The following is a 12772-nucleotide window of genomic DNA, read 5'->3' on the forward strand; positions in this document are numbered from 1 at the left end:
AGGCCGACAGGGAGCAAGGAGAGGCCTACAGGGAGCAAGGAGAGGACGACAGGGAGCAAGGAGAGGCCGACAGGGAGCAAGGAGAGGCCTACAGGGAGCAAGGAGAGCCAGACAGGGAGCAAGGAGAGGCAGACAGGGAGCAAGGAGAGGACGACAGGGAGCAAGGAGAGGCCGACATGGAGCAAGGAGAGGCAGACAGGGAGCAAGGAGAGGCAGACAGGGAGCAAGGAGAGGCCGACATGGAGCAAGGAGAGGCCGACGGGGAGCAAGGAGAGGCCGACGGGGAGCAAGGAGAGGCCGACAGGGAGCAAGGAGAGGCCGACAGGGAGCAATGAGAGACATCCACTGACCTGCATCCTTGTTCCAGACAGCAAGGACTCGGAAGATGAAGGCACTGAAGGTCGCTGCGAAGAAACCTCGCCAATAGTTCCTCACCGCAAAATATGAGGAGGTGACCTCGATGCTGAATAATACACCTACACAACAACACAATAACACAACACCACATACAGGGACACAGCAATACAGTGACAAAACAACGACATACAGGGAACAACCAGAACTTCTGCATCCATACATTCATAGATGTGACAACAGTGATGCACAGCACAACAATGACACAACAACACATTCTGTGTCTTTACTGCAAATGTTGCGGAACTACAACACTGTACAATGCATCTACACAAAGTCATAATACAATGACATGGAATACAGTAATACTTTGCTGAAGGTGACTGGCAGATGCTGCTTTATTTTGTGTTGTTTTTGTCCAGGTTGTGTAACTCACATGGTGTCACTGACTTGTTGTGCTGCTTTGTTTGTCCCAGTTTTGAGTAGTGGTAAAGTGAAATAAGGCGCAAACAAATAAAAAGTGAACACTAATAATAAGTGACTAATCAAAATCTTAAATAGGTGATAATGTGATAAAATTTAAATCAATACAGCTTCACCCCCTGCTCTGGAACCCACAGGAAGGGGTAGTCTTCACTCTTCCCCCACAGTAACAGCAAAACACACAAAATCCACGGGGAGCATGGGGAGGAAACAAAAATAAATTTAAGTGCAGCAAAAAAAGGCAACGTGGAAAAAAGCCTACAAATGACTTGGCTCTAATGAATTAACTACTTACAAGATGTAAGAGTCAAATAGGCAGGGTTGACTCAAACAGTCACAGGTAAGTGGATGATGCAGTTGTCATCAGAGTGGATCGGGTCCCCAGGATCACGTACCCCAATGTTGAGAGAAAAACTGGCATAGCACAGATCACTCGAGATAAAATAGCTTTATAACAATAAAATATTATACTCACATTCTAACAATAAAATACGGGCATATCACACTGCATTAGTGTAGGAAGATTTTAGCCAGCTGGCTCACCGTCCTGCAACGTTCCCCCACTCCTCTGCCTCAGCCCCCGGTCAGCTGTTACACTGCTCCGACTGGCGTCTGACGTCACTTCTGGGTTCGTCGCGCGGTGAGTGCTGGATCTTCCTGCAACTTCTCTGCTGTATGCTCCGGTCTGAATGAAAACTCCCACTCTACGCGTTTCAAAAGCAACTGCTTTCTTCCTCAGGAGTCTCAGGTGAGCCAGCTGGCTAAAATCTTCCTACACTAATGCAGTGTGATATGCCCGTATTTTATTGTTAGAATGTGAGTATAATATTTTATTGTTATAAAGCTATTTTATCTCGAGTGATCTGTGCTATGCCAGTTTTTCTCTCAACATTGGGGTACGTGATCCTGGGGACCCGATCCACTCTGATGACAACTGCATCATCCACTTACCTGTGACTGTTTGAGTCAACCCTGCCTATTTGACTCTTACATCTTGTAAGTAGTTAATTCATTAGAGCCAAGTCATTTGTAGGCTTTTTTCCACGTTGCCTTTTTTTGCTGCACTTAAATTTATTTTTGTTTCCTCCCCATGCTCCCCGTGGATTTTGTGTGTTTTCCAGTTTTGAGTAGTGCATGGTGCTGTGACACATTCTATTCCATTATGCAATGTGTAACATTTTGTCATCATGCATATTGTGTTGTGTCACAATGTATCACTCAGTATAATATTGTGTCACCTCGTGTCACCCCGTGTAATATTGTCACACTTGCCTCCCAGGGGGGTTCCAAAGCAACACCCGACACCAACAGCACATCCCACTGTGAGAACGTCAGTGTAATAATACGCCTGCTACTGAGAGACAGCGGGAGACCACACAAAACCACCAGGAAAACACAGAGACCCCAAGCAGAAAAGGAGTGACAAAACCAACCAAGAGTAACAGCCAGTAAAAGAGAGACATCCAGAGAATGAAGCAGAAAGATAAGGAGACAGAGTGACACCACATTAGAGAGGCAGGAAGAACCAAGGCCATCAGGGAGCAGAGAAACCACCATATTGAAAGATAGAGTATGTGAGTGTCAGAGAAAACCAGGGACACAAGAACGCCATGTGGACAAGTCAAAGTCAGAGAGCAGACAAAAGAATGAGACAGCCAAATAAAGAGTGAGCGAATATAATAGCCAAGAGAATCCACAAGGAGCGGTGAGACAGACAAATATGTAAACACATATCCAAGAGACAGTCAAACAGCATGAGAAATCCCGAGTTATATGTGTGAGAACAAGTGAGACAGCACAAGACATTAAAAACAAGGAGGAAGAGAGAGAGAGAAAAAAAATCATCCTATGAGTGAGAAACTTCAACCTCATCGCAAGATCTCTCAAAGCCCCTACTCAATATGATGTGAAGCCACTTCCCACTGCTGGGGATGAGTTCTAAATGGGACTAAAATCTTCTCCATGAAAACGGTACACAGCATATTGAAGAGAGACCAAACAGGGACACGTAACAGAGCAGGAGAAAGAGAATTAGGAAAGACGAGGTAATAGGAAGTGCAAAGGAAAGAAAGGGAGTCTGGAAAATATCAGAGTTAACTGAAAAACATGCTAAGGCATCGTCCATGCTGCCGAAGACCGCGCGGAGGCGTCCACATGTAGCGAGATCACATTGCCTTAAGGCATTGATGGCGCCCATAGAACGCGACAGCAGGAGAAGGCGCGCGTTGCGCAAGGAATAAGTTGAAACTGATTTCTCGGCGCGACAGGCAGGTCACGTGAGCGGTTCACCCAATGAGCTCCGTGACATCACAGATACGCCCCCTCACGGCGCGTCTACCATGTCCAGAAAACGCAACCGCTTCACATGGGTGATGTCACGGACGCCTCCGCGCGGACGAAGGCTGTATGGACGCAGCGTAAGGGAAATGAGAGAGAAAGGAAGCGATGGTGCCAGTCACAGCAATATGTTACATTGTTAGAAACATACTGAGAGCAGGAGAGATACATATTGTGTCCCTTTTGTTTGATTAATTAGGGAGTATTTTATCCCAGTGTATAAATGCAGTAAATCTCTGCTAAATTCTCCCCAGTGGGAGATCTTCCCTCTTCCCACGGAGGTTGTGATTATAATGGTCATATTTTTCTTAGTTATGAGGCACACTCCCTGATATATAGCTGAGAAATGTATCACTTTTCTGCTATCTCTGCAATAAAAGATCCTTCATGCCAATAAAAGCCAATGGGCAATGAGGAGATCCCCATCCTCTTCCTGATCTGGCCAGTATAATTAATGAGATCTCATTTCTTGCTTCTTGCTGTGCTGGCCATGTATCACTCCTACCTTTCTTCACCTGCTTGGGAAATAAAGACAGATATGGGTAGAGGAGGCGGGTCAGAGGTCTGTGACGGGTGAAATGGGCACAGAAGATGCCATAGGTGGTGGGGTTATGTGTCGGGGCAGCACTTGCCTCCAATGGGCGCAGCAAAGCAGCATCCAACCCCCACAGCGCAGGCAGCGGCCAACAGATCCAGACTCCGGAGCGGATCCTGAGTGAGGGTGTTATATATGTACACATGTGTATATATAGGGCAATACATAGACGGAAGGGCAGCATATGTGTATACAAGCTAGATGTTTACAATCTCAAAAACATTATGGCTCATTCTAAAACATGAAATGCAGAGATGTGGTGTCCTCACAACCCTAATGTGTTTCTCTAATTCACTAAACTGTGACAGCTGTTATCCATTATTAACAAACATTCAATTAAATAGCCACTAATGGCTGCTGTGGATTAATAAATAATGCTCCCCCAGTCACAAACCACATTCTCATCCCGTTCTGGATATCCAGGCGTTTTGATCTGATTTGACTTGAATCATATACATTTTAGATAATACTGTGTGAAACGCATCCATCTGGGATTTAATGATACATCCAAAGGGGCTGAAGTGTAACCAGTCAGAGGAATCTAAAGTATTAATTACATGAAGACATCTTCCATGTACTGGAGGGTGTATAGAAATAGAAATGATGGAAGATAGATAGATAGATAGATAGATAGATAGATAGATAGATAGATAGATAGATAGATAGAGCAGGTGAATAATTTACCCCTAAGTGTTTGGACATAAAATTCAGTTTAAGGCCTGTATGCAGTATTCTTGGAAGTTGCTTACCCGTGCTAAATAAGAAATCAACTTTATTCAGATAAGTGGATTTTCATTATTCTCAAGCACTAGTATGCATTTTCAAAGCATATTGAATAAGGGCCTAAGGGTCTTGTCTCTCTATGGGGTTATTTATCAAAGCCTCCCGGCTTCAAAATTGGGGCAAAAATATGGTACAGAATTCATTAACAAAAAATATTCCTACTAAAACTAATGGGATTTTCTTGATTGATAAATCTGACCAGCGTTTTTATACGAGTTTTGCAGCTGGGAGACTGTAATAAATGACCCTCTGTGTCAGTATATATAAGTCTGCCCAGTAAGTGATTCACTGTTTGGTTATATGGAGCAAGAAAGAATTAAAAAGGTATTGAAAGACACATACATTGTACACAGATCCCTCCCCCAGGGAAGCAGTCGCAAGAGCAGAGCTGGGAGAAGCCACTCTTAGGCAATCAATAGTATCACCCCAATATGGCAGCGACATGGGCGGCCATGTGAGCAGCCATTCATAGACAGCGAGTACTCAATCACGGGCAGCAGCCAGAGGGGGCAGTAGCCAATCACAGGCAGCCAAACGTGGGACTGTCCATTCAAGAAAGCCGGGGTAAAAGCCAATCACAGGCAACTCCTTACCTGGTACACACCGCAGAACACCGACATAAACTTGCTAAGGACGACCGCACAAATACTGGCAATGTGCACAAATGGGCCCTGGGGAGAGGGCGACACACAGTATGTGGCAATGCTGTGACTATTATATAAAGATATACTATCTATGGGGAGTTCAGTCAAAAACATGTTCCCGCTGTTGCTAGAATATCATTTCACTGAACTATCGAGCAATATTTTTATTTAGAAATAGTGATTGTGAAAAGTAAAATATCTTGCGTGCTTTTCCCCTTAAAACGCTCCAATCCTTCCCTTGCTTTGAAATAGTTTACCTGCCCACTCCAAATCTATATCACGGCTCAGATCTACTGAACTGTGCTAAGCGTAATGCGCCTTCAGGTTTAATTGTATAACTGTATGTCTGACTTTATTTAGGTAACACAAACAGTATGCAAATATTACAACACAGGGAAAATAAAGTGCACACAAGGATAAGAGCAGCAGGTAACATATAACATAAAGTAAAGGGGACCCCTGCCCTGAAGAGCTTACAATCTAAGGGTTACATTGGAAGACTTACAGACCGCGTGCGAGTGCATCTGGAGTCAGGTGTGAAAGTATCAATTATTTAATGACGCTTCTTTTAAGAGATTATTTTTTTTTTACATTTTAAAATGAAAGATAAGCTGCTTAATAAATATATTATTTGAATTTACTTCAAGGTGCACTAGGAATTGCAACTATTTAGTAAATCTAGACCTACCATTTAAGCCTTGTGGGAATACATCCAGCTGAAATAATGAGTGCTAATCACTTCCTCTCACTCCTCCCTATGAGCACACGCTATAAATAAAATATTTAACTTTTCTTCAACACAATATTGTGTGTGTTTTCCTGACGTATTACATATGTCATTGCAACCAAAATATTAATCAAATGGATTGGTAATAAATATCAATACACGAACACACTTTATCCTGACATAAAATGATGTGTGAAGTAAAACAGAAGATTTTCACACCTGACCCCATAGTAACTACTTACCTCCTTCCCCAGGGGCATCCCGCTCCCTAACGAGGCCGTCAGGCCGATGACTTTGGCCACAAATGCTTTGAGGGTTAAATATTCCTTCAGCACGACTCCTCGCATAATCACCTTGAGCTCCGGGATACCTGAGCCTGGGAAGGGTTAAATGTGTAATATATATATCATCATTTACACTGCAAGAATTATCAGGGCTTTTAACACAAAACTGATGCAGAAAACAGCACCAGATTTCTCAAAGTGGAAAACGATTGCTCTTAACCCCATCACTGCTCATGGGACCAGCAATACATTGCAATTGTCAGACACACAGAAAGTTATGGCGAGTAAAAAAGTTTAAAAAAATCCTCCACCGTACAGTGTACAACAAATAAAAATATCACCGTGGGCACATTCACATGTCTCAGACAGATGTGCAACCCTGCCTTTCCCCATTATCTCTTAGCATACAGTCCTTCCACAGCAGCCAGGAATTCTGGGAAATAACATACAAATGAGCACTCACGATGTGTCCATTTTTGCCACACACACACATATATTACACACACACAGATATATTAGACACACACAGATGGACAGGGGCACACAGACACACAACAAATTGAGGCCGATCTCCTGAAGGTTATTGACAAAGAGATCTTCCAAGATAAAACAAACAATTGGACAACTCCGCCTCCACTCCATTCACCCAGTGGACATCTCCTAACCAAAGGAAAGGGAGTTGAGGAATCAACACAGACAGATCAGTGGCACGATGGGTTAGCATCTACAGCTACAGACCAGAAGTCTGCAGACCACACTACTGGGTTAGTGTCTACAGCTCGCCCTCAGAGCCCATCATTGCTTATAGAACCAGAGTCTCTGACGCAATCGGATGAGATCCCATCGGTTCCAGCAGATACAGGTCAATCACCAATCCCGGAAACATCTACAGAAATCCACCTTCCAGTCTGTGGTGTAGTCACAAACGTGACACCTGAGGGTACGCTAGGACTTCAATGTTCCTCTAAATGGCCATGCTCCAGTGAGGCACGCTACCACTGCTCTCAACCACACAACTGGTGGTAGAACAGACAGCTGTCGTGGTAAGCCTCCTTACAAAAGACTAAGTACTATCAGCATAGTGACCGAGGCAAAGATGGTCATCCCCTATTGTGTCCAAAGGGGGACACATACAGACAAGACCAACTGCATCAATAGAAAGGGGAACCTCTCTAAAGGGAGTTCCTTCTGGAAGCAGAAGCCTATGACCAACAAGGGCGACTCTGCAAGAACAGGATTTTGCTTTACAAATCCCCAAGTGTGCTGGGAACGCACGGTTGAAATTACCTAACCAACCAGTCTTCACGACCCTGGAGGCAAGTCCAGCCCGTCTTTCCCATGAGCCTTGACAACGCTTACGGACAAGATCCCAGTCTTTGTCGGAGCCAGAACTTTTGCCTGGATTTTGGGGGCTTCGGGTGCCACCACTTGGGTGTCCCTATTATCATTCATGGGCTCACCCATTTTATGGACTCTTAATAAATAATGAGGAGCACCGAGCCATCTTGGATTGGTGCACCTACCTTGACATCTGGAGCGCCAAAAAACTTTGGAGCCCAATGGTATTGGCCGGTACCATCTGTCATGCATTCATGGACTTTTTATATATTGTTGTTATTAGTGTTGTACCGGGTAGCAATTAAAAAAAAACGGGTAACGGGTACCCGGCCAAAAAAAATTAAAAAAAAGGTTTTACCCGGCCAGGTACCCGATATCTAGGAACAGCAGCAGCGGTCCTGTGGCGGTGGCAGCATCGGAAGTGTCTTCAGCCGGCGTGGGACAGCAAGAATCCATTACGCAGCACCGCAGCAGATAAGCAGTGTGAGCCGAAGGGGAACCACGTGACTGGAGCAGGAGACTGAGCGTTCCTATTGGACACCCGCCCCAACAGTGCGCCTCCACTTCTGCCCGCCCGCCCCAACAGTGCGCCTCTGCTCCCGCCCGCCTCCAGTGCGCCTCCACTCCCTGCCGCCCCAACAGTGCGCCTCCGCTCCTGCCCCCCCAACAGTGCACCTCCGCTCCTGCCCTTCCGCCCCAACAGTGCGCCTCCGCTCCCTCCCGCCCGACCCAACAGTGCGCCTTCGCTCTCTCCCGCCCGCCCCAACAATGCGCCTCCGCTCCCTCCCGCCCGCCCCAACAATGCGCCTCAGCTCCCTCCCGCCCGCACCAACAGTGCGTCTCCGCTCCTGCCCCCCCAACAGTGCACCTCCGCTCCTGCCCTTCCGCCCCAACAGTGCGCCTCCGCTCCCTCCCGTCCACCCCAACAGTGCGCCTCCGCTCCCTCCCGCCCGACCCAACAGTGCGCCTCCGCAAAACAGTGCGCCTCCGCTCTCTCCCGCCCGCCCCAACAATGCGCCTCCACTCCCTCCCGACCACCCCAACAATGCGCCTCAGCTCCCTCCCGCCCGCACCAACAGTGCGTCTCCGCTCCCGCCCGCCCCCAACAGTGCGCCTCCGCTCCCGCCCCAACAGTGCGACTCCGCTCCCGCCCCAACAGTGCGACTCCGCTTCCGCCCGCCCCAAACAGTGCGCCTCCGCTCCCGTCCCAACAGTGCGACTCCGCTCCCGCCCGCCCCAAACAGTGCGCCTCCGCTCCACGCTGGCTGAAGACACTTCTGATGCTGCCACCGCCACAGGACCGCTGCTGCTGTTCCTATATGTTGTCCGTCGCTGGCTGTAAGGTAAGAAAGGTAAGTAATAAGATTATTTTCATTACCCGATGCCGGGTATTAGCCGGCGCTGGGCCCACTTCTCAGTTGTCGAGTCCGGGTAATGTCCGGGTAGGTGGAAATGTGCTGGGTAATTCCGGGTACTCGGTACACCCCTAGTTGTTATATTATCTGTTCCACATGTTTATATTAATATAGTTGTATCTACCGATACCAAACGGGAAATGTCCTGGAACAGGATTTTGTTTTTCTCTGTCTGCAGGCTGCCAGCACTCCTCAGCCTAGCTGTTGCAACAATGTTGCGATCCCTTGTGGGTTTCTTGGCTTCAGCCAGTTGCCTTGGCAACACCCCTGCCTTTTACTAGGATGGACTTCTCCCCCTCCCCTTGTCAAGTTGTATTGACCCAGTTACTTTCCCACCAGCCCAGACCAGCATGCTTCCTTTTTGTACCAGCAGCCATCTTGAACAGTCATCTCTCCAATCCTGGTAAAGTTACTGATTTTCACCTATCCCTATACAGTATATTGCATTTAGCCAACTTCCCCCATAGCTCCCGCTCCCCTCCATTACTCTCATGTCCCAGTTTCCCCCCCTTTTTATGTTTATGTTGTTGCCCCAAATAAACACTTCAGCAAGTAAAAAGGTTCCCTTGCTTGATATATGGGATTGAGTTAACCTGCCTGTGTGCTACACACACACACACACACACACACACAACATTTCGTTTTGGGAACATTTTATTTAGTTTGACCCAGTTCCAGTAAGTGTATTTTCATTGTAATTGTAAATCAAGCTGTTCATTCTGTAAATAAATCACAATTTATTTTATCTCTTGCTTTTCTCAATCAAAGGATCTGGGACAGGGACACAGGGATATAGAGATATATTACATACACAGAGATGGATAGGTACACACAGGGATATATTACACACACACACAGATGGACAGGAACACAGACACACAGGGTAAAAGATATATTACACACAAACACACAGGGATATGGCGATATATTACTTACACACACACACACACACACTGTCACTCTGCCCAGCCTGAACGGCACCAGGTAAGAGGGGCAAGGTCTCATATGCCAAGTGGCAAAGTTTGTACTTGCCCAGAGCAGAATGAGAAGCCCCCTCTGCCAGGGTTGCAAAGTATTGGCAGTTCCGTGATAGGGGGAAGGAAATATTCCCACAGAGAAGATAGGCTGCACTAGTTAAGTATAGGAATGTTAACCCTATAAGAACACGTGCAGCTCGTCAGGAACAGAGTCATCCTGCTGTAAGAGTTTCATACCATCTAAGGATTCATGCAAGAAACATCTAAGTTTCAAGATTTTAAAGTTTCCTCAAGAAAGAAGCAGCTCCAGCAGAGTAAACAGCTGAGGCAAGTTGTGCTGCTGACCGAGGACTGTTTCAGGCTCTTTTTGCGAGCAACTCCCGCTCCTGGGAAATTGCTCCTAGAGACTTTGTTTTGGCAACATTTCGTTCTGGGAACATTTTATTTCATTTGACCCAGTTCCAGTAGGTGTATTTTCATTGTAATTGTAAATTAAGATGTGTATGTTCATTCTGTAAATAAATCACAATTTATTTTATCTCTTGTTTTTCTCAATCAAAGGATCCGGGTATTTTGGTGTTAAAACCTCTGGTCTACCGTGACAGGGGACACATACCTATGGCCTGTGAAGATACATACCAATGGTCTGTGGGGACACATACCTATGGCCTGTGGGGACACATACCTATGGCCTGTGGGGACACATACCTATGGCCTGCGGGGACACATACCTATGGCCTGCGGGGACACATACCTATAGCCTGCGGGGACACATACCTATGGCCTGCAGGGACACTTACCTATGGCCTGGGGAGACACTTACTATGGCCTGGGGAGACACTTACCTATGGCCTGGGGAGACACTTACCTATGGCCTGGGGAGACACTTGCCTATGGTCTGGGGAGGCACTTGCCTATGGTCTGGAGAGACACTTGCCTGTGGCCTGGGGAGACACTTGCCTATGGTCTGGAGAGACACTCGCCTGTGGTCTGGGGAGACACTTGCCTATGGTCTGGGGAGACACTTACCTATGGCCTGGGGAGACACCAGGTGGCAAAAAACAGCAGCGAAAAGTATGAGGATGAGAGGGTAAGAGACCCAAGCCAAATACTGCAACCACACGTTGTGAGACAGCCCCTGATACATCCATTTGTACGCTGTGAGATAGAGAGACATATATACGCTGTGAGATAGTCAGAGAGACATATATGCTGTGAGATATAGAAATATACAGTTGTGGGGAAAAAAAAGTACACCCTCTTTGAATTCTATGGTTTTACATATCAGGACATAATAACAATCAGGTCTTAAAATTAGGTAAATACTGTCACGGTAGCTTATGACAAGATATAATGAACACCAAATATCTGGGTTGAACTGAACGAGGCTTAGATATAATAAAATATATTTAGTCCTTAAAAAAGGTGAACACAGCAATATAGTACAATTAACAGACAAGAAGGTAACACTTACTTAGGGTTGGGGGATGGAGAAGTATCAGCTAGCAATTCTCCAGCAATCCGGTGACATTCCAGGTGGAATCAGAAGCACAACTAAAAACTGTAGGGTTGACACAGTTTATATACCTGTGTAACCCTATTCTTAACATTGAATACAGACTATTGGTGAACAATTATCTGTATCCAATCCCTAACGTGGAGACACAGATTAACCCATGCCCCCCAGCTAATTAGCCCATGTGTACTGGGACTCTATGGGTAGCCCCATAATTAAATCAGGGGCGACGACCAATCTACCAAATGAAGTATCTGCATTGTTTGTAGGTGTAGACATAACACTTACAAACCACTCCAGTTTGATGATTCTCCGCCTTCAGGTAACAATTAGAGTGGCAGAGTCTTGTTGATTAGTACTTGGTCTGTTGATTAGTACTTAGTGTAAATCAGGGCAGTTACCATTTGATCACAGTGCTTAGGCTCAATCAGCCGGCTGTATTAGCATAGCAGATGGCGTCTGCATTTTCAGAACAGATCCAAAATACCATACATATACACTTTAATATCTACACATATGAATAAGTTCCATTCTGGTGGGCTCAGTGGGTCGAAATTTGCCAGTTTTTAATGCCTACAATGACTCCACATATTGGCCAAATATCAACTCTCTACGACCTCCAGAACTGGAGATACAGAAATGCACTTTAAAACATCTTTAAAATACAGGATTATAATGAAACATGGGAACAGGGGAACATACATTTTCATGACATGACAAGGTGTAAACCACATTCCTGGACCGCAGTCCAGTTAACCCCTTGCCTCCCTGGTGAGGTCAGGGGGTGGCCATATGGGGTGCAACCCCTTTAATACCAGGCCAACCCCCTCTCCCACTACAAATACAACCTCAGATGAACAACAACACATGACATATTACACCGTGTCATGATTTATTTAACAAAAATAAAGCCAAAATGGAGAAGCTATGTGTGAAAAACTAAGTACACCCTTACTGCTTCCATAGGAATTAAGATGCTAAGTAGCAGACAGGTGCTGATAATCAAATGCCCTTGATTATTTGATCATCAGCAAGTGTGACCACCTCTATAAAAGCCGACGTTTTAGCAGTTTGCTGGTCTAGAGCATTCAGGTGTGTGTTAACACAATGCCAAGGAGGAAAGACATCAGCAATGATCTTAGAGAAGCAATCGTTGCTGCCCATCAATCTGGGAAGGGTTATAAGGCCATTTCTAAACAATTTAAAGTCCATCACTCTACAGTGAGAAAGATTATTCAAAGTGGAAAACATTCAAGACAGTTGCCAATCTTCCCAGGAGTGTCCACAAATTCACCCTAAGGTCAGACCGTGCAATGCTC

The 12772-nt window shown here is 45.9% G+C and overlaps 1 protein-coding gene across 5 annotated transcripts in view; it reads right to left on the reverse strand.

The window, feature by feature from the left end:
- Positions 1-12772, reverse strand: part of CLCN1 (chloride voltage-gated channel 1) — a 54185-nt gene that overhangs the window by 18445 nt on the left and 22968 nt on the right. For all 5 annotated transcript variants that reach the window (XM_075611801.1, XM_075611803.1, XM_075611802.1 and 2 more), the window contains 5 exons: positions 10967-11095; positions 6166-6299; positions 5146-5223; positions 2110-2188; positions 351-476 (listed from right to left, as the gene is read on the reverse strand). In XM_075611801.1, the coding sequence (XP_075467916.1) occupies positions 351-476; positions 2110-2188; positions 5146-5223; positions 6166-6299; positions 10967-11095 (546 nt within the window). The remainder of the gene's footprint in view (positions 1-350; positions 477-2109; positions 2189-5145; positions 5224-6165; positions 6300-10966; positions 11096-12772) is intronic.

Source organism: Ascaphus truei, chromosome 8, assembly GCF_040206685.1.
Source record: "Ascaphus truei isolate aAscTru1 chromosome 8, aAscTru1.hap1, whole genome shotgun sequence".
Lineage (NCBI taxonomy): Eukaryota > Metazoa > Chordata > Amphibia > Anura > Ascaphidae > Ascaphus > Ascaphus truei.